Source organism: Littorina saxatilis, linkage group LG2 (assembly GCF_037325665.1).
Source record: "Littorina saxatilis isolate snail1 linkage group LG2, US_GU_Lsax_2.0, whole genome shotgun sequence".
NCBI classification, from domain to species: Eukaryota; Metazoa; Mollusca; class Gastropoda; order Littorinimorpha; family Littorinidae; genus Littorina; species Littorina saxatilis.
Genome location: NC_090246.1, coordinates 83637134 through 83659524, shown reverse-complemented (window position 1 = coordinate 83659524; position 22391 = coordinate 83637134). Strand labels below are relative to the sequence as shown.

Genomic DNA, 22391 nt, shown 5'->3' with positions numbered 1-22391 from the left:
TGTTAAAGTTTCTATCACACACACACACACACACACACGCACAGACAGACAAAGTTTATCATCGCATAGGCTACACTTACGTGAGCCAAAAACCCAAAGGACAACACTGATCTGTGGATTAAAAAATACAAAAAAGTATAAGATAATCTGGTGTACGATCTGCTCAAGAGGTTTCACGTTTCTCTTTTCTTGTTTTGTGTTTTTTACCCACGCAAAATGAAAGAAACAGAATAACCACCACTCAGACAGAAGTGCTCTTGTTGTTGATACGTAATAACCGTTTTCACAATGAATGCTGACATAAGGGAAAGGTGTGGTCTATTTTTGAGGAATGACGCCGGTCCCTTGACTTGAATCCGAAACTGCAGCTTGTGTCATATAAATACAAATCGAAGGATAGAACACTAAATAGCCCCTCTTTCATTTCACAATATTAAAAAAAACACGAAAACCAGGTTACGAAAACGTAAAGAAGGGGGAGAATTAAAAACCCAGTGTCATGAGTAGCAGACAGCTTTTTCCGGTTCTGCGCAACGAATATGCTCGCAAACGCGCATGCGTGAGCAGATGATTGGGTATTTTTTTGTTGCTCGCCTCCAGACAGAGCAGCGTTGAATTCAACTCCATTCACAAGAGTCTCACAATGGCTTTGAAACGGATTAAGAAGGTAATTGTCAGATTGATAATCGAAGAGTCAAATATGCCTAAAGATACCGTCATTCGGCGGGAATCGGTAACAGAATTTACTGTGGAAATCGTGTCTCAAGCCAGTTTTTTGATCCGCCATCATGGCGGATGAATGGCTATTTTGGATTACTCACTGGCACGGTTAGCTCACGGAAATACGGAACAAAAAATTTGAATTGAGGGTACAAATTCAAACACTGATTCGATTTTGTTCAGCAGAGATTGGCTGCGTTAGATTGACTGTGTGTCATTTAGAGTTGCAGTGGTCACAGCTTTTCAACTTTCAGGGGTTTCTCATCTTGAAGGAAGTTAGATAGAATGCGACACGGTTGCTCTTGGAAATCGGTGAACAAAATCGGCTGTAATGCGTACTAAATTAACGATAAGAACAGGATTCAGAGTTGAAACAGAGTCATATCGATAATGAACATTCAGATATTTTAACATGTGTTTGTTCTGTAATAAGTTGAATGTGTTGAACTCTAGAACTAGAAGCACAATAAGTGGCCCTCAACATGGACAGAAAGACAATGAATGAAAGCCGGATTTCTTGTCAAATTTGTCCTTTCATATATTTCTTAGTATAACTACTTAATTAATGTTATGCTGTGGCTCCTCATTTGATGGATTGGCTAGGGTGACCAAGGGTTGGTCATTCAACGAATCCATGGAGACGACTTGCCCTTGTCTGCAGATCGGGGGTGTTTACTACTATTTCACCCAGGAAGATGTGTTTATGTTGAATATAGGAAAGTTATCATTTTTGTATACATGCATGACATGGCTGTAGTCTCTATCCATCCCTATGGCCCAAGTCATAATTACTTAGCTAATGTGAGCACTCCATAGGATTAGGATGCGTGTCATACATGAAACTTAATGAATACCCAGTGTTTCTTATTCAGCTTAAATAACAATTGACATTGGGAAGTTATTAAAGAATCTTCAGATGTAGAAGAAACAGCCATCTTGGCAAAGTAGCCCTAAATGAATACAGGTAACAGGTACACCCCCCGCCCCCGACTAAATCTAAAAAATAAAAATATGGGCAGTTTTGATCACCAAATTTAATGTTTTGCTCGTGCAATTGTTTTTCTTGTTGTATTGAATTTGAATGGAACTGTTGTTTTAATCAACTTCGCTGATCACGTTGGTAAAAAATGAAAACATCTGAGAAATTGTGTTGATAAAGATGTCTTGATCACATAATTTTTCTGGAAAATAACTAAATTGGTTGATAAAGATGTCTCTTGATCACATAATTTTTCTGGAAAATAACTAAAATTGGGTAATAAAAAATGTTTAGTACAGTGGAACTCCCCTTTTAAGATCTCCATATTTAATTTCTTCCCTGTTTAAGACCCTGTTTTCTCAGACTTCCTGTTCATAACCAATGTAAGTTTACCCCTATTTTAAGACTCCTTCCTTGTTATATCTTGATTTTCTCAGATTTGTGGAAGTCTTAAAAAGGAGGTTCCACTGTTCTTGTACTTTTCACATACAGTTATAACATCTGAATCAAAGAGTAGACACATTCTGTTGTCATTTAATCTCTAGCTAGAACAGAAATCTTCCTTTGACAAGAGAACCCCTGCATTGTACTGTAGGGACATCTCATGATACTTGAGAGTGATACTCTGATAGGTATCACTGTACTTCTACAGCGATTCCAGTCTCACTCTCAGGAGAACATTGCGAAAATATGCAATGGTCCAAATGTCCTGGTTTTGTCTGAAAAAAAGGGATATTGATGGTCAGAAGACCAATCTTACATTTATATCATATTACATGTGAAGGCCATAGGGTGGTTGGCCAACCAGGGGGTCAGTCATGCATCAGTGACCTAAACAGTGCTGCTTCTAGGTACAGAAGAAAACAAAATATGAGGTATTGAAACAGAAGTCTGTGTGAGGTTAAAATAAGAGACGTGCAAATGACTTAGAAGCGGGTCAACTTAATGTGCAGACTCAGAGACGGTATCCAGGTTCCTCCCCTGTGTCACCACTGTGGCACGTAAAAGACCTAGGTCATTCTGCCATAAATGCAGGTGGCTGATTACACCTAAACACGCATACACCTGGGTAGCGCGACTCTGTTGCTGCTAGCTTTCCCTTGGGATGAAGCGACCTGCATTTCCCAGCGATTGGACAATAAAGTAATGAAAATGAACATATAATTAACGGAAAAAGCACCACTGCTTGCAGTACAACTTGTCTGACTACCTTTATAGTTTGGTACTGGCAGATTGGCAAGCTCACCTTCGCAATCACCCAAAAATGTGCATGACACATTTATTCCCTCCCTGTCTGATGCAGCCACAGCAGTGTAAAGTTGTTCAACCTGAAAGACTGCAAAATATGGGGCCCTTTTACTCATCTTACTCTTAGTCATTACAGTCATGACTCCTGTTCATGCAGACATTCTATTTCTAGTTAATGTTTGACTGCTTCATAGCTTGAATAGTATCAACCATTAACAGTTTCTGCTATGAATGTATTTTGTATTAAATCTCTACCCAAGTAGCAGTTTGATAAAGAGAGGTCAAAAGTTTCAGAACTGAGTAAAACATTTAAAACTGATAAAAAAAAAACCATGAGGTTTTTTAATTTTTTGGCTACTGCTAAAATGTACTTCTTGAAGAGAGCAAAGGATACTTGCTTTTGCTATTTGATTTTGTATGACATAATCTGCACTTGACTTTTATTTTTTAAATTATAATTAAGAGATATATATATGACTGAGCTGTCTGTAAATAAGTTAAATGTATGACGAAAACCCAAAATTGTAGGAAAGAAGAGGAGTGTATTGCTCATCATTAATCTAATAACAATCATGCCGGAACAGGATCTAACGACATCAACAACACACACACTCTTTCACACATACACACACAATATTCATTTTGTCCTCTTTGAAATCCTCTCAGAAAGAAGTTTCCTTATGGTGTGGGGTGTTGATCTGCATTGTTGCTCACCCTCTCTTACCTTTGCAAACGTTTCTGCAATGCAATTTATGGCATAAAATTTTATGTTGCATTGCAACTTAATGGCATGTCATCGCATTTGCTGCAGGGATTTTGATGTAACCCTGACAGTAAAATGCAGTGGAGGTGAGCATGTTACCTGTTGGGTTATACATCCGTGCGGTTGGTTCTTAGTGGCATACCCAACTGTTGCTGCTAAAATTCACTGCTGTATTAGTTCATTCAGAGCTTCTGTTTAGATGGGCATGGAGGGCTCAAAAACTTGAAGTGGTCATGCATACAGTTTTGTTCCTAGTGCAACCACTGCTTATGACACCAATAGGTGACGTACATGGGCATGTCAAGCTTGTACTTTTGTACATGCTAGGATAGGATGCACTTAGAACTAGCGAATTGTCCATACATTGCAGGTGGGCTGTTATGACAAGTATTTTTTGTGTGTGTAAATATGATAGACAAAGAGACAACAGGAAGAGGTTTTTTTTTTAGGTTTCCTCTCATCAGAGGGACCTCGCGTTGCATGTGCAGTTAGATTCTTCACCTTTTAAGCTCAACTCGTGTGTGTTGGTTGATAGTGATGCAGATAGTAAGTGTTTTGTTTGCTCCACAGGAACTGCAAGACTTGGGCCGTGATCCTCCAGCACACTGTTCAGCTGGGCCAGTAGGAGATGATTGTGAGTCTCTCGCTCTCCCCCATTCACACTCTCTTCCTTTTTTCACATCTCTCTCTCTCTTTCACATCTCTCTCTCTCTCTCCCTCTCTCTCTCTCTCTCTCCTCATTGCATTCATTTTGTGTTATGTTCAAGTGTGGTCAATTCTTTCTGGTTAATATCCAGAAATAGCCTGAAAGAGTCACAGTTTTACTTGGTCTTCTGCCAATAAGCCTTGTAGCTTTTGCAAAACTACTTCCAGGTTCGCGCGAAAATACAGTTTAACGACCTCTCTGCTTAGAGCAATTTGGGTCAAAGATATCAGAGCCGAAGCTCTACGATGTGTGCCTGGGTGAAGATGAGCAACAACAAAACAAAAAAACAAAAAAAAAAAAAACCTTTTACTTTCCGTAATGGAAATGCTGGAAGAACAGGATTTAAAATCAATTCCTTGCAGGAGATACACGATTGTAGAGTTTTATTCTTTCATTCCGAGGCAGAAATGCTTTTGTATTCAAGAAACGTGGAACGTTGCTATTCCGGAAGGGAATTGATTTGATTTGTTGGTACTTTAGAATAAAATTGTGAAAAGTGGCATCCGACTGATCATGGCAAAGGAGTGAGTGTCAGACCAAGGAGGGTCGTGGTGGAGAAGCTGAGGCACCCTCTACGTACTTGTGGATTCGGCGGCTAGTCAACTGGCGAAAAGCCAACCCGGTCCTCCCTAGGACCTATACTGGCCGGTTAAAAACATATGTACAGGGCTGCGACTTTATGTCGGTTTATTCATCAACGCCTTTATGGCACCCTCTGTCTACAGAGGCATGGGAAGGGGATCAGGTGAGGAGGCCAGAGATGTGTCTCTGTAACCCCCTCTGGGGTGGGGGTGAGAAAAAGAGGATAGGCTATTTACACTGTCATACACAGTCGTCCGCATACTCTCGCACAGCTACAAAGGCCACCCTCTTCCTCCCAAAAGAGACGGACGTCTCAGATATGGTAGGCAGAGGCTGGCTGTCTAATCTAATATATACACCTAAGGTGACACATGGAATATATGAATGTAACGTGGCATTAACTGTAAGCCTAGCGCACGGGACACACGCGACCTCGGCCCCGCCGGCGGAAACACGGCAGGTGGGCGAGTGCAGCGAAGGAAATGATTTGTTCATAATAAAAATAATAGTAATAACAATAATAATAATAATAGTAAATAATTAAAGAGTAAGGAATAACTTACAAGTGCACGGGCCACACGCGATTTCGGCCCCGTCGGCGGAAAACACGGCAGGTGGGCAGGTGCAGCGAAGGAAGTGGTTGGTTCATAATAATAATAATAATAATAGCAATAATAATAGTAATAGCAAATAATTTGTAGCTTAATGAAGTAAGATGTGCTATGCCGAGATCATCCAGCTAGATTAATATGTAGACCTAAGATACACTCATAATACATGTAACGTAGAACATTTACTAACAATAAACACATAGACATTTACTATTGATATAAACATAGATACACATAGTTTAATATGGGGAACCTTAGATGGTTGTGGTACGAGGGAGAAGAAGAAGAAAAAAAAAAAAAAAAAAAAAAAAAAAAAAAACATGGGGCACAGGGCCGGGAACCTTCCCCCTTCCATGGACACGGCTCAACTGGCAGGTTGCCAGGTTCCGTGCCTGTCCAGAGGCTAGGCTCGACCGGCCTGTGCAAGATAGAGGGTCGGGAACCCTGTCCTTTCCTGGGCCAAGGCTCTACCAACAGACCTCTGGGTTCCTTGTCCTTTCGACGGTTGGCAGCAGGAGGGAGGATTGGGGGGAGGTCCTTCTAAAGTCTGAACTGGATCTGGCTGGGCCTATGCCTCCAGCAACCTCAGAGCCATTTGGCCACAGACGATTTCAGGAATGGGGGTGGGCCTGACAGGATGGGGTGTTTGGGGGTATCCTTCGAAAGTCTGAACTGGTTCTGGCTGGGCCTGCATCTCCAGCATCCTCAGAACCATTTGGCAACAGACGATTTCAGGATGGAACGGGTCAAGGTTCTCATCGGTATCAGGCCGAGGGACTGATGAGGTCGGAGGAAGTCGTGTGTACTGCTTGCTTTTATAATGACCCTTCGATGGTGAAGTACAGTACTGCATTTGCCACCTTAGTTTCAGTGCTGGGAACTGCACTTTGTCAGTCTGAGAAATCGCAAGGCGGTAACAATTCTAGTGATGTTGTGGTAACTGAAAGTGAAACGCAGCATTTACTTGTGGCTCACTTGGAAGTTTTACTTTTAACTTTGTCAGCTATGACTGGTTTTTGTGGATAATTTCAATATTAATAAGAGAGTGTAGACTTGTGCTTTCAAAAGGTGCCTCTCCTGTTTGCTCCTGAGGCTGAGGTCTCTTAGGTGCTGAAGCTAAATATCTGTTGTTTTTGATTTGTTGCAGTGTTCCATTGGCAAGCCACAATCATGGGTCCAGTAAGTATTACTTTAACATGGTCTTCCTCAGTTCTTGTCACTTCCAAACAGCTACAGAAATTATATGATGAAGCAATCATTTACGTTTTGATTTGAGAACATTCTTTTTGTGACTTTGTTAGTGTTCTTAATTAATTCCTGTGTTTAAGAAACAGCATGGGTACTCAATGTAAGTTTAGTCATTTTCTGCCAGGAATTTCAATCGGGGTTCGTACAGGTCATGGAAAACCTGGAAAGTCATGGAATTTGATTTTTAATTTTCCAGGCCTGGAAAGTCATGGAATTTCAAGTCATGGAAAGTCATGGAATTTAACAAAGTCTACAAAAAATAAAATAAAATTAACCTTTAGCACGCCAGCGGCGATTTTCTTTGCCCAGCCATTCGCCCCCCCCCCCCCCCCCCCCCCCTTTGCCAGACAGCAGCGATTTGCGTCGCCAGCACAAGGCTTGTTCGTAAGACCAACTTCTCGTTCGTATTCGCATACGAGAATAACGGTATTTAGTACCGCACTTGAGCCAAAGCGAGGCTCACTTCCTTCCGTTATCTCGTCGTGTCGTCTGCGCTGCATTTGAGTCGGTTTCGTCAAAGTTTTCTGCTTTTGTTTTTGCATCGATAAAGTACTTTACGCTTCGACAAGCAAGATGGAGGATGATGAGTTTGAAACTTTCTTTCGAGTTGTTTCTTGACAACAAAAAGTATGCGGAATTGGAACGAATTGCCGAGGAAGATCTTCGCAATGAACTGTGTATCGCGGTGAAAAAAATGACAGTTCGTCAAGTCACAGTGACGGTTACGAAACGGAATTTACGAAAGTGCAGATGGATACAAACAGTGGGTGGTCCAGTTTAGTGAAATGACAGGACCAGCCAACACTACCGATAATCTGACTGCGTAGCAAATGCTTGACTTGCTTGTCGAAGAGACACTGCGTAGAAACTGACTCAAATTCAGTGCAAAGCAAGCCAGTGTCAAAACTGGCAGTGACAAGACGTAAAAAGTGTGCGTGTTTGGAAATGGCGACCTGTGGATCTAGTCATGGAAAATGTTATTGAGGCTCATGGAAAGTTATGGAAAAGTCATGGAATTTTGTTTCTAAAAACCAGTGGGGACCCTGAGGAATTTTTACTCTGTGATAATGTTGATAGTTGACTGGAAAGTTAACTTGTTTATTCGGATGTGTATGTTCATTCCAAGCTTTCCAGGCAAAAGATACTCAAGTGTCTTGGCATTCAACATTCTGATTTAGATTCAGGATATACCCAAGTGCCTTGGCAATCTAAGACTGGTTGAGATTCAAGACCAGTATTTGTATTTTGACCAGCGTTTGCAATCAGTGTCTCTTTGGTATTGTTTGCAGTAACTAACAGTATTGTTTTGCTTTTATTTCCACAGCCGGAAAGTCCATACTCGGGGGGTGTTTTCTTCTTAACAATACAGTTCCCAACAGACTATCCTTTCAAACCACCCAAAGTAAGTTGCTTGTGTCTCTCTTGCTTCTTTCTTTCTCTTTCCTTTTCTGCGGTGCGTTGGTTCTTGCGGAATAGTTAACATTGCATGCTTTGTGTGATTTTTTTCCCCCTTAGCATATGATGAGATATATAATATTAATAATCCCCCAAAAAATTGAAGTCCAGTGGAACCCCCCTTTTAAGACTTTCATAAATCTTGGGAAATATGGGTTTAAAATGGGGGTAAATATACAGTGTGCATGAACAGAAAGTCAGAAAATGGTCTTTATAGGGAGGAAGTCTTAAAAAGGAGGGTTCCACTGTATTGCTTATGGAGCTCTTTTTACATTTAGTCAAGTTTTGAGTAAGGAGAGGCGAGTGGTACTCACAGTGTGTGTTTGTGTGTGTTCACGGGTGAACCACGTGGTTACTATACGGAAGAAGAAGAATTCAAATTGTGGGTTGCCTCTCATTCAGTCTTTGTTCAGTCTTGTGTTCATCCACAATCATGGCAGAGTCACGGAAAAGAAAATTAACCTGTCATATCTGAGAGAGGAAACACTTCCTGCACCGGGGTCAGTGACCGACTTTAACTGAGTGGAAATATGTGTGCTCTGTGTGTGCGGCCAGATCAAAGGCATTGTGATAGCTGGGTGGCCTTGTTTATAGACACGACCTTCTTCCCAGGGGTCAATGACCCAGTTTTTGCCATGAGAGGTGGTTCCCCTGTCATATCTGAGAGAGGAAACACTTCCTGCACCGGGGTCAGTGACCGAGTTTAACAGAGTGGAAATCTGTGTGTGCGGCCAGATCAAAGGCAGGGCAGTACCTAGTAGCTGAAACATGCATTATCACAAGTTGTTTGACTGGTACTCAAGCGGTCTCTTTGATTTTTTTCGTATTTAATACACGGATTAGCTTCGTTATAAAAGTCGCGCCTTATGACCCGGAAAGTACGGTACTAGGACCAAGTCGAAATTTCGGATAGGACACAATAACAATTCAGTCCCTTCAATTTCGTCTTATCCGGATTTGCCTGTATAGCTAACATTGACGGACTGTGATGATATCTTCTGCTATTGGTCTGTTTCAACAGTGATATCAAAATCCTGTTTCGACAGTGATATCAAAATCGAGACCGGAGGTCGAGATTTTGATATCACTGTCTCAACAGACCATAGCAGCAGATATCATACCACAGTCCATCAATATTGGGTATTGATGACGTCATATCCGGCTTTTTGTAAAAGTTGAGGCGGCACTGTCACACCCTCATTTTTCAATGAAATTGATTTGACATTTTTGTAAAACAATCTTCGACAAAGGCCGGACTTCGGTATTGCATTTCAACTTGGTGGTTTAAAAATTAATTAATGACTTTGGTCATTAAAAATCTGAAAATTGTAATAATTTTGTTTTTATATAAAATGATCCAAATTTACGTTCATCTTATTCTACATCATTTCACGATTCCAAAAACATATAAATATGTTATGTTTGGATTAAAAACAAGCTCTGAAAATTAAAAATATAAAAATTATGATCAAAATTAAATTTTCGAAATCGATTTAAAAACAATTTAATCTTATTCCTTGTCGGTTCCTGATTCCAGAAACATTAACAAGTATTGGGTTTTCAGCGTAGCAATAGGGTCCAATATTTAGACGAGACAAGTATAATGCCGACGAGTCGAAGACGAGTCGCATTATACTTGTTCGAGTCTAAATATCGAACCCTATTGCTACGCTGAAAACACAATAGCGATTATATAGCTGTTCTGACCTTGATTTGTTGTTCCAAACTTACAAAATGACAGTTTTTGCGTCGATGCGTTGATCTCAGGTTTTGATAGCAGACGCCGTTTCTTATTGCGCATTAGTTTTGCACAGGCGCCACACGGACTTTGGAAAATAACCTCGATTTGACAACATAGCTGATAGACATTATTAGTTCATTCGTATACAACAAAAAGAAGTTTGAGGTTTTTTTTAATTTTGATCAAGACTACTTATGAAGAAGACCAAAACACAACATCAATGGAAAACTAGAAACAACTGAAGAACTAGGATGCAACAAGGGGAGGAGAAGAGAACAGCTAATCCGTACAACGCGAGCAGACGACAGCGAAGTTTTCAGTTTGGGTAAATGGTATCGCTTGTCTCGTCATGAAGCGAATTTTTCAACCTCAGTTATAAACGACTACATGAATGTTAGTGCCATGGGTTGTACATCAATACTTCAGAGGGGAAGTGGGGTATTTAGTGTGGAGTTACGAGATAAGAAAGTCGGCCATTTTTGCCAATATGCTTTTGGATATTGGCAAAAATGGCCGACTTCCGTAGCATTATGCTTTGATGATCGGAAGAGACCATCCAATCACAGCCCCCGAATTCCCCCACGTGTCCATCAGAATAGCTATATATAGATTGTAAGGCATCTTTTTAAGCCTACTGTCTATATGATACTTACCGAGACAGTACTATTCTTGCACATTATCTATTATAGGCCGAAAAAATTGGACAAAACGCTGCGTGGGTACAATTATCTCCCATAACCATGCGCCACCGTGGATCCCAAGCACTGTCTGAGTGCTTCCCCCTTACAGGATGTAGGTGGCGCGTCCTCTTTCTTTATGAGCTGCAGACCCTCAAAAAGCCCATAACATATCAAGAGGGGAGGCGGGAGGGAAACTCTAATAGTACTGTCTCGGTAAGTATCATATAGACAGTAGGCTTAAAAAGAAGCCTTACAGTCAATATAACACTTACCTCGACAGTACTATTCTTGCACAGAATACCAGAGTGGTGTGAGGGTGATATGTAGAGTATTAAACTCCTTAATCAAAATCACTTAAATCCAAGGATTAAGATACCCAGGCAATTTTCGAACAGTACTACCGTAAAAGAAAATATACCCAAGAAAAATACCTTGCTGGCAACCACTGCTTTGGCAATGCCATACGACTGGTCAAGCCTGAGACTGGAAAAGTCTCGCATATAGTGGTTAATAAACGTGGCTGGAGTCTTCCAGAACGCGACCGCCATTATGCTTTGGAGCGAGGCACCCCGCACGTGCGCCAACGAGGAGCCGATAGCCCGAATCTCGTGTGCCCTGATGTCAGGGACCACATCCACTTGAGCATGAACATAAGCCTGTTTGATAAGCAAGGTCAGCCAACGAGCTAAAGTTTGTCTAGAAATATCCGATTGGTACTTCGGATTAAGCGAGACAAACAGTGACCGCTTAGAAGACCGAAAGCTACGTGTTCTATCCAGGTACACTCTAAGGGCACGTACTGGGCAGAGGAAGCGATCAGGGTCATCATGTTCAAGAGTGGGAGCCAAGGCTTGAATGACTACTGGTTTGGACAACTCCGAGGCATTCTGATTCTTGGCTCGAAAGTCTGGTAGGAAAGCCAACGTCACCTGATGTGTGGTGAACTCAATGTCAAATTCCAGGCCACTCAAAGCTTGAATACCACTGAGTCTACGGCAAGTGGCTAAAGCGATGAGGAACACAGTCTTAAAAGTCAGGAACTTGATACTAATGCCTGCCAGGGGTTCAAACTCCTTGCTACGCAGGAGTTTGAGAACCAGGAAGACATCCCACTTGGGAAATGAAACCCGAGGTTTAGACACCGCTGCATTGCTAATACCCGAAAGGACATTAGCGATGAGGGAGGAACTGATCAAGTGTTCAGGTCTGCGACCAGTAGCAGCCGCAATCGTGGAAGTGATGGCAGATTTGTATCCAAGAAGAGTCTTAGAAGAAAGACTCTTCTTTTGATACACTTCCACCAGGAAGTTGGCCAAGTCCTGTGTTGAGGGATAAAGCGGCTTTATCCCCTTGGACAAGGCGAAGGAGGCCCAAGCTCTCCAGCGTAAGTCGTAGAGCTGATTAGTTGATCGCCTCTTAGCGTTCAAGGAAAACTCTACTGAACTCTTGTGCAATCCTAGTGCAAGCAGTTTGGAGCGCACAAGAGCCATGCGGTCAAGCACAGACTCTCTGGACGTGGATGAGGGAGGCCTGATCGAGGCTGGAGCAGACTTCCCATGTCCAGATTCAGAGGTAGAGGGTCTACGTGGGTGAGACCGCGAAGATCTGGAAACCACGGAGCTGTTGGCCAGTAAGGTGCGACCAAAATCAGTCTTGGCCGTTCCTGCAGATACTTTGCCAGTACCCTCGGAATCAGAGATGTCGGGGGATAGGCGTAAGCATCGAGGAGCCTCCACGAGAGAGTGAATGCGTCCACGTGGAACGCATTCGTGTCTCGAAAGGGGCTGACGTACCTGGGAAGCCGAGCGCTGAATCGAGTTGCGAACAGATCGATCAGAGGACGGTCCCACCTTGCCCACAGACGCCGTAGAACGTTGTGAGCGATGGTCCATTCTGTGGGGAGAACCTGATCGCCCCGACTGAGAATGTCGGCCAGGGCGTTCAGTTTCCCCGGAACGAATTGGACTGACATCCGGACCTGATTGGTCTGGCACCAGAGCAGAATCTCCTCCGCTAACAGGGAGAGGGACCGAGAATTGGTGCCCCCCTGGTGGCGAAGGTAAGCTAGGCATGTGGTGTTGTCCCCGTGGACCAACACATCCTGATCCCGAATCAGGAGGCGAAACTCCAGCAGAGCCCGACGAACCGCCTCCAACTCTAGAAAGTTGATGTGTAGGAGGGACTCCTCCTGGGTCCAGACCCCCTGGGCCTCGTGCAGGTCCAGGTGGGCCCCCCAACCCCGCGTAGAAGCGTCGGTGTACAGGAAGAGAGACGGCCGTCTCGGTTGGATAGGCACCGCAGAGTTGAGCCAGATCGGGTCCAGCCATTGGACTACAGCCTCGTGAAACCAAGGCCCGATCTGGACCAACTCGGTGTAATCGAGAGGCCTGGAAGTCCGATCTGCTACTGCCCGTTGCAGGGGACGTTTGTGTAGCCTTGCAAGGGGCAGCAGCAGAGCGACAGACTCCATGGAACCCAACAGTTCCGCCAGCCGTCTGTGAGGAACAGCGCGGCAAGCCTGAATGGAGAGGATCTTTCGCCTCAGGGAGAGGATTCTGTCCGGGGAGGGAGACACAGTGTAAAGCACTGTGTCGAACGCCATCCCCAAGTAGCAAAACTGCTGGGCTGGCACGAGGTCCGACTTGTGCCACTGTATCTGGAACCCCAAAGCATGGGTCCGGTCCAGGACCTGCCGGGTGTGTTGGAGGCATTGATCGCGAGACTGGGCCAGGGTGAGCCAATCGTCCAAATATTGACGCAGACGCACACCCTGAGCTCTGACCAACGCCGCCAGCTCCTTGACCACCTTTGTAAAAATCAGCGGGGCCAAGGACAGGCCGAATGGGAGGGCCCGAAACTCGAACACTGTGCCCTCCCAAACAAACCGGAGCAGATGTCGGTACCCCGGGGCCACCAGGATGTGGAAGTAAGCATCCTGGAGGTCCACAGACGTGGCCCAATCGTTTGGCCGGATGGCCAACCGGACCGACGAAGGGGTTTCCATCTTGAACTTGCACCTGCGAAGGTACAAGTTCAAGGTGGAGAGGTCCAACACCGGCCTGAACCTGCCGTCCTTTTTGGGGACGGTGAACAGGCGGGAGTAGAACCCCGGAGAAGGCTGAGAAAGGGGGTAGACAGCCTTCTTCTCGACCAACGAGTTCACCTCGTCTTGAAGAGCCTGCCATCTGGCAGGGTCTCGAGGAGGGGGGAACGTCAAAGGTAGAGCGGACAATGGAGGTTGTGACGACAGCGGTAGAGAAAACCCCGACCCCACCACCCTCAAGATAAACTGGTTGGAGACCAGTCTGCCCCACATGTCGCGGGCCCGAAAAAGGGAACCGACGGACGAAAGAGGGGCAACTTGAGGGGGCGTTAACGTAGGGCCGGGACTCACTGAAAATTCTGCTGGCGGGCAGGCGCAGGCTTGCGACCACCCCCCTGGTGGTGCTGCTTACCCTTACCTGTCTGAGCACCCTTCTTCTTGCGCTTGGGAGCACGAGAAGCCGGGGCCGCAGGGGGGAACGCGACAGGCGCCTGAGAGGAGGAAGAAGGAGGCAGTGAAACTGGCTTCTTCTTCTTCTTCTTCTGAGGCTGGGAGCTGGAGGTGACTGTAGCACTTCTCTTACTCCCCGCCGACGTCGCCGAAGCAGCGAGGCCAACCATCAGAGAATCAGTGTTCCTCTGGCGTGTGGACTCCACCACAGAACGGACAGTGCCCGGATGAAAGAGGGAAGAAGGCTGAGGAAACGTGTTCCTCAGACTCTTCCTCATATCCGGAGGCACTAAAGAAGTAGCCAGAAAATGATCACGGAACAGGGCCAACAAGTGGACCCGTGTTCCAATGGCCAATTCTGCCGCAGTCGTCACGCACGATCGCACGGCATGCAAAGCCCGATCCACTCGAACCGTGTCAAGGACCCGAGTGGAATCGGACTCTGCCCGATCGGGAGGGTCCAACAGTGTGGACAGCGTGCTCATCCATGTCAAGGCCTGTGATTGGGCCTCGACAATGGAAGAAACGGTGGCCTCAAGATTGTGGAACGAAGCAGAGCTCAGTTCCACCTTCTTGACCGAAGGCACCTCCCCAACGAACACATCACCGTCAGCCCCACCCTGAACACTCGAAGTCTGGAAAGGGAGAGTTCGAGAGTCAAAGGGAAAAGGGAGGGACGAAACAGATTGGACACGAGGAAACAGTGGAGGTGCGCCTCCCGAAGGAAAGCACGGCACTGAATCCGCGTCCTCCCGAGGAACATAGGTCGCGTTCGCACGTGAATCTGTACTCCTCAGGCGATGTGCTGCCGCTTCCACCGTGGCACTAAGACTAGGGTGGAACGCGAATTGCTGGCGGCCGGATCGTTCATAAAACGAGCCGCCGGCAGACGCGGCGTGTGCCTCCTGCGCCCGGGCCGAAGCGGACTCCAAGGACGAGAGGGCGTCGGAGGGAAGGACGTCCTGAAACTGTTCAAACGTCCTTCCAGCTGTGCGAGGGAGAGCCTCCTGCCTCTCGTCCTCAGACTCCACGTCCTGTGTGTCAACCGAAGGGTTGGGAACACTAGACGACAGACGCTTAAGAGAGGCATCCGTGGCGTCAAGACGCCGCGTGATGTCTGTCATGTACTGTTGGAAAGTACGAAGCATAGCTTCGGAAGTTCCATCAGAAACCGGCAAGGGTAGAGGATCAGTGTTAACCTCAGGGCGACCCTGATCCTCCTCCCCATCGTCCTCTGACTCACTCTCCTCTTCACTTCCCGACAACTCCTCAACAGCAGGAGTGTAGGAAGCTTGAGGGGGAGGAGCCGAAAGTGATGAAGTAGGCTGTGACGAAACGCCCACTGAAGCAAGAGGCCGCGAAGACCCCTGCCCCAAAGACGAAACGTCTCCAGCAGCCAAAGGGAGAGAACAACAAAAACCCTGCGACTGTTGGGTCAGTCCAGCCAACGAACCCCCGCCATTTATAGACTGAACAGGGACCCATCGGGTCTGATCAGAAAAGAAATGGTCCGGTCCGGTCGGGGGTGCCGATCCGGTCCGGTCGGGTGTTCCGGTGGTCCGGTCCGGTCCGGTGGTCTGGTCCGGTCCCGTACCATCCGGAGGTCCCGTTCGGCACAGAACCATCCGTACCCACAAAAGTGTTCGGGTGGTTCGGTCCGGACGTGGAAACACCGTACCATCCGGACCCGTAGGTCCGGTGGTCCGGTGTGTTCCGGTTCGGTGCCAGACCACCCGGACCAACAGAGGTGGTCGGGTGGTCCGGTCCCGACCGGACCACTGGTCCCGTACCGTACCATCCGGACCCGTAGGTCCGGTGGTCCGGTGTGTTCCGGTTCGGTGCCAGACCACCCGGACCAACAGAGGTGGTCGGGTGGTCCGGTCCCGACCGGACCACTGGTCCCGTACCGTACCATCCGGACCCGTAGGTCCGGGGGTCCGGCAAGGGCCAGAGGTACTGTCCCGCACCGGACCCTAAGGTCCGGTACGGTCCCGTACCATGGGTCCCGTCCGGACCAAACCCGGAGGTCAAGTCCAGTCGGGACCCGTGGGTCCGGTTCGATCCCGACCCGTAAGCCTGGACCGTTCCGGACCCTTGGTCCGGACCATCCGTCACCCGAACACCAGACGCTAAGGAATGGCGTGGGGTCAAGACGGTCCGGTCGGAGGTGTCGGTCTGAGCAACAGAAACAATGTTCCCGTCGCCCTGACCATTCGACAGAAGTACCACGTTCTGTCGAACACCTCCACGTCCAGTAACTAGTCGGCCGGAGCGTTTCATAGAGGGACAGCCACCAGTCACACGGACGTCAGAGGGAACCGTAGTAGCAGTGGTCGTAGGCACGAAGCCTGAAACCCCTGCCCCCACAGGACCGCCCTGAACGGGGTCAATTCGCATCCCAACCCCAGCGGGGAGGGAATTCATAGACCCCGTCATCTCCTCCGATCTCCCCCCCCATGAGTCCGAGACTACTGTCGAAACAGCAGTAGACGACCCAGCGAGGGAGTTCAGAGGAGGACCCGTGTCCCTCCTGGCTTCCACAGCGGTGGAAACCGAGGAGGGCACAGGAGAGGCACCGGAAAAGAAAGAAGTCGAAACCTGAGTCTCTCCCGTAGCCCCTAGATCAGATTCACCAACCCCCAAAGAGAGTTGGGAATCGACCCGCCCCCGGATTCGAGCCAGGGAGGAGAAGGAAACCTTCCCCCCAGGCTTGAAACCGGGAGGAGCTGAAGCCTGAGACTGAGGGCCGGACAACGGCGTCGAAGGGGGGGAAGCGTGTTCCACGGAAGGAGAAGGAGAAAGACGCTTTTTCTTTCCCCTCGACCTTCCCCGAACCTTCGACGGCGCAGCCCCGCCCGAAGTCCCAGGTTCAAGCCCAGCCTGTTTGAGCAAGCTCGCATTGAGCTTGCTCAAACAGGCTTTCTCCGCCCTCCCTCGCCGCAAACGCAAAGCGTTTGGGGAGGGAGAGTCGGAGCGCCGAAAGGTCCCCCTGTCCGTGCGCAAAACATGACGCTGTGCGCCCGGAGAAGGGTTGCCCCCGGCAGACTCTGGTTCCGTAGAACCAGAGCCCAAAACAAGACGAGACATCCTACCTCGCCCTGTACGTACCCTTAAAAAATCGAGAATTAACAAAATTCAAAGAAAATTAGGTCAATACTCAAGTGAATGAGGCGAAACGAGAAGCAGACGACCGGTCACCACGAAGTAGGACGGTAGGCACGCCGAGTCCGCCACACAACAACGGAGGCACAAGTTGGAAGAAAAACAACGTAGCCTCAAGCCAGAAGTGGAATAACACACAAAAATCCAACAGGTGGTAATCCACACAGAAAAGAAGACTCTAGAATCCAAAATAATCCGGGAGCGCAGCAGAAACACAGCCTACTGTCACGCGCGAAAAAAGAAAGATATAGATATGATATGTTTGGATTAAAAACACGCTCAGAAAGTTAAAACGAAGAGAGGTACAGAAAAGCGTGCTATGCAGCACAGCGAAACCACTACCGCGCTGAACAGGCTCATCAGTTTCACTCCGTTTTGCACAAGCAAGTACTGGAGTCGGCCTACTGGCGGTCGGAGGATGTTTTCATTAACTTTTACCTCAGAGACGTCTCCTCCTTGAGACAGGACGGCAGTTCCGCGCTACCTGCTATGGTAGCTGCAGGACAGGTTCTACTTTCATAATTGTGGTAAAAACCCGCCACCTATAGTAGCAATCTGCTATATGTGAGTTGGGTAAGGCCAAAAAAAAAAAAGGTCTGTTTACGGTAACATAGGCCAAAAAAATAGGGTCGGTAGGTCGGGATTTTTTTTTTTTTTTTTTTTCTTTTTTTTTTTTTCCAAAAAACCATATATTTACGTTATTTTGCAAAAAAAAAAAAAAAAGATTTTTTTTTTTTTTTTTTTTTTTGCCCCAAATGCCAAAAAAAAGTCTAGGGTCGCGCGAAAAAAATAGGGTCGGTCGGGTTACCGTAAACAGACCTCTTTTTTTTTTTTGGCCTAAAGATATGTAATTTAATCCAAAATTTTATGAATATATTTTCATTTAATTAATATACTTACCCAACTCACATCGTTTATTCCCTCCCGCCTCCCCGCTGTGGTGGTATTGGGGTCTAAAAAAGAAGTGAGTTGGGCTTCGTTTGGAATGATACAAATGGCGGCGTATGCGCACGCATACGGAAGTCGGACTTGTTATTAGTCTGGCCTTATGGGATTGGTCACTCTTTTTTAGAGTGGTCTCCCTTGTAACCAAGGGGACGCGTACAGCGTTACCAGCACAGAACTAGGGTTAATTGCTATATGTAAGTTGGGTAAGTATATTAATTAAATGAAAATTGATTCATAAAATTTTGGATTTCGTCTTACGCGACTTGTTTTTTAGGCTTCTCAAAGCTTTGAAAATAAGAACAAGTCGCGTAAGGCAAAATTACTACATTTAGTCAAGCTGTGGAACTCACAGAATGAAACTGAACGTAGTCCGCCGCTAGTGCAAAAGGCAGTGAAAGTGACGAGCCTGTTTGGCGCGGCAGCGGTTGCGCTGTGCTTCATAGCAAGCTTTACTGTACCTCTCTTCGTTTTAACTTTCTGAGCGTGTTTTTAATCCAAACATATATCTATATGTTTTTGGAATCAGGAACCGACAAGGAATAAGATAAAATAGTTTTTGAAACGATTTCGGAAATTTAATTTTGATCATAATTTTTATATTTTTAATTTTCAGAGCTTGTTTTTAATCCAAATATAACATATTTATATGTTTTTGGAATCAGAACATGATAAAGAATAAGATGAACGTAAAGTTGGATCGTTTTATAAAAAAAATTTTTGTTTTACAATTTTCAGATTTTTAATGACCAAAGTCATTAATTAATTTTTAAGCCACCAAACTGAAATGCAATACCGAAGTCCGGCCTTCGTCGAAGATTGCTTGGCCAAAATTTCAATCAATTTGATTGAAAAATTAGGGTGTGACAGTGCCGCCTCAACTTTTACAAAAAGCCGGATATGACGTCATCAAAGACATTTATCGAAAAAAAGAAAAAAACGTCCGGGGATATCATTCCCAGGAACTCTCATGTCAAATTTCATAAAGATCGGTCCAGTAGTTTAGTCTGAAACGCTCTACACACACACGCACACACACACACACACACGCACGCACGCACACACATACACCACACCCTCGTCTCGATTCCCCCCCTACGTTAAAACATTTAGTCAAAACTTGACTAAATGTAATAAAAATGCAGGGGCTTTCATTTTCTGCTTTATTCTAGGTTTCTGCTTCGGGATAAAGTTCAACATTTGATTTATGTGATGACTCATCATTGCCCTGTTTCAAAACTTTTGGCAATGTATGTTCAGGTTTAGCGCTCATGAGTTTCAGTTTCAGGCCTGGACATAATGTCTGAGCACCCCTCCATGTGCTTACATCAGTAGTTTTGTAATGTAAACATCATAATGAGAATGTCATTTTTGTACATAGACCTACGAGAATGTAGTTCTGTACATAGACCTACTGCAACCTTTGAATATTACACCTACCTGGACGCTTGATTATTTTCTTGTTTTTGTCTGAAGGTATCTTTCACAACAAGAATCTACCATCCAAACATCAACAGTAACGGCAGCATCTGCCTCGACATACTCCGGTCCCAGTGGTCTCCAGCACTCACAATCTCTAAAGGTGAGATACTGAAATGACACATACGTAGAGGACTTTAGCTCATCGTTTTCTTCTTGTCAATCACAAGTTATACTGTCAGTCGAGACAGCTTGTGAATGCCATCTTCTTCAGGTGTTGTCTACAGGTGTGGAGTTTAGCCCGCAGTGAAGTTGGGTATGGCCACATTTTGTTTCTCAATCTCTCAAGCAAAGGGCATGTCTGCAGCATACTGCATATCATGCTGTGCTTTCTGGTCTGGGAGACCAAAGGCACACACGGGTGTAGGTGCAACCGTCAGGTCCATCCTGAACTCAGGTCAAAATGAGTTCGGCTCATTCTCTCCCTGACAGGATCAGGATGGTTTCCTTGTCTGGCAAGGAAACTGATTTTATTTTACATATTTAGAGCTTTTTGTAATGTATTATTGATATAAGCAGATTCGCGATCGTCAATGATTTTTCATGGTGTTGTGTAATTTTTAAATTACAAAGTAATTAATTTGTAAGACAGTTTCAAGGGAGCTATTTTTTCGCAAACAACTCTAAATATGGCTACAGTGTCACGTGATAATCAACCGTTTGGTTTCGGCGTTCGCTGAAGCAGACGATTTTTTCTGTAGTGATGCAACCATATATTACGGTCTCCTTCCGGCAGCAGTCCCAAAATTTCGACTTGTTTTGATACGATGTCTTTATCATAATTGTGAAGAACAGAACGGAGATCACTGTCGAAGTCGGCCAATCTGCAATCATTTTCGTCTCGCGAACACTGATCTCAAATTTAGATCAGTGCTCGCGAAAAACATATGGGAGATAACTCAGTATTCCTAGTTTTGATAGGTTCGCGTAGGACTGTCGCGTCTGGTCAGGGAGAGAATGAGCCCAACTCATTTTGACCTAAGTTCAGGATGCCGTCAGGTCCTCAACCTTACGGCCAGTACTTTAAGAGATTATTTCCTCACCTGTTCTCAGCTAAGTTTTTCTAACAGGCTGTTAGAAGAAACTTGCTTATTTCAGATGAATACCAATCTTTTGTCGCAGAGACATGTTTTTTGTAGCACAATTTCCCATCTTCATGGTTGTCCAAGCTAATGGTTACCGTAGTTCATCTTTGAGTTTATTTTTGGTTGTGACTGCATGTTATCCCAGCAAAGCTGTAGGTATTCCACGAACGCTAAACTGTAATCGACTTGAGAAAAGTTCATGCCGATAATACATGTGCCCAGTCATGGGCTACAGTTGGGTATGGAAGTTCGCCAAAAATTGGGAACATACAAAACTAAACTACGGTGGGTGATATGGGCCTATTCGTTTTTTGAGCAAACGCCACCCAAGGCCGCTTTGGTCGGGTAGAAATTCCATAATTTCCAAGCCTATGGATAAAGCTCGCGCAAGAAGATGATGTCGAAAGGCTTTGACGTCAATGCATCATGACGGCATTCCCTCTCTGCTGTCTTTCTCTCACGTGCTCTGTGAGTGTGTGTGTGCAATTTGTGCACATGTGTTAGTGTTTCTGTGCATGTGTATTTGAAAGGGTATGTGTGTCTGTCTGTGTGAGTGTGTTTTGTGCGTATGAGATTTGTGTGAGTCAGTGTGTATGTGACTTGGGGTGTGAGTGACTTGAGGGAGAGAGAGAGAGAGAATTTGTCCTTCGCTTGGGGTATGCAGTGCCTTGGCATTGCACTTCTACTTAATTGTTATGTCATGATGTCATTTATTTGGTGTGTGTGATTGCAGTTCTCCTCTCCATCTCCTCACTGCTGACAGATCCCAATCCAGACGACCCACTCGTTCCAGAAATCGCCAAAGTCTACAAAACTGACCGAAACAAATACGAGAGTGTAGGACGAGAGTGGACAAAGAAATACGCCATGTGACATATACGTGCCCCTATCTTCTATTCTGACGCAGTTTGGAGTTTGGGGCACCCGTTGCGTGTACTGTAATATTACTTTGTAAGACACTTAACACTTTCTTGTTCTCTACACAGTGATCGGGGAAGGGAGGGAGGGGGAAGGGGACTGGGGAGGGAGGGAGGGAGGGAGGGGGAGACTGAGTGGGTTAGTGGCCCTTGAGAAGAGTGGCTGTTACAAGTAGGCTTTGTATTCCCCAACTTTCAGTTGTGTACCCATGTGCATCTTACAAAGTGCTTTTTGCTCTTTTGTTTGTTCTTATTTACGTAAGATTTTGTTTCCAAACTGAGAAGTGACACTTCATTTTGCTTCAGTTTTTTTTTTTAGATTTCTTCTTTCTTGTCAAAGTTTTTTTTTAGCTTTCATGAGCTAAACTGAATGTGTACATGTTGCAGAAATGTTCACTGTTATTTGCTTTACTCAGAAAAAGTGATGAATGTCTTCTCGTCAGGCTGAACAAACTACATCTTTTTTGTTTACATCATTGAGATGTATGCTCCCAAAAAGTGCAGTCTCATAGCTTTAAAAAGCATCTGTAGTATGAACTGTTGTTTGTTCGGGGATTATTGTGTTTGAGAGATGGGA

General features: G+C 45.5%; 1 protein-coding gene across 1 annotated transcript; it reads left to right on the top strand.

Annotated features, from left to right (window-relative positions):
• Nucleotides 1-525: 525 nt before the first annotated feature.
• Nucleotides 526-21898, top strand: LOC138959936 (ubiquitin-conjugating enzyme E2 2). Its single transcript, XM_070331616.1, has 6 exons — nt 526-667; nt 4281-4344; nt 6757-6788; nt 8182-8259; nt 19810-19915; nt 21631-21898. Exons 1-6 carry the CDS (start codon nt 644-646, stop codon nt 21768-21770), a joined length of 444 nt encoding a protein of 147 aa, XP_070187717.1. The 5' UTR covers nt 526-643; the 3' UTR covers nt 21771-21898.
• The last annotated feature ends 493 nt before the right edge of the window (nt 21899-22391 follow it).

Bases quoted from the DNA above. Each gene is read 5' to 3' on its own strand.
- LOC138959936 (XM_070331616.1), top strand. From the start codon at position 644: ATGGCTTTGAAACGGATTAAGAAG. The intron at 6,789-8,181 runs GTAAGTATTACT...TTATTTCCACAG, and splicing joins AAGCCACAATCATGGGTCCA to CCGGAAAGTCCATACTCGGG. The intron at 8,260-19,809 runs GTAAGTTGCTTG...TTTTGTCTGAAG, and splicing joins ATCCTTTCAAACCACCCAAA to GTATCTTTCACAACAAGAAT.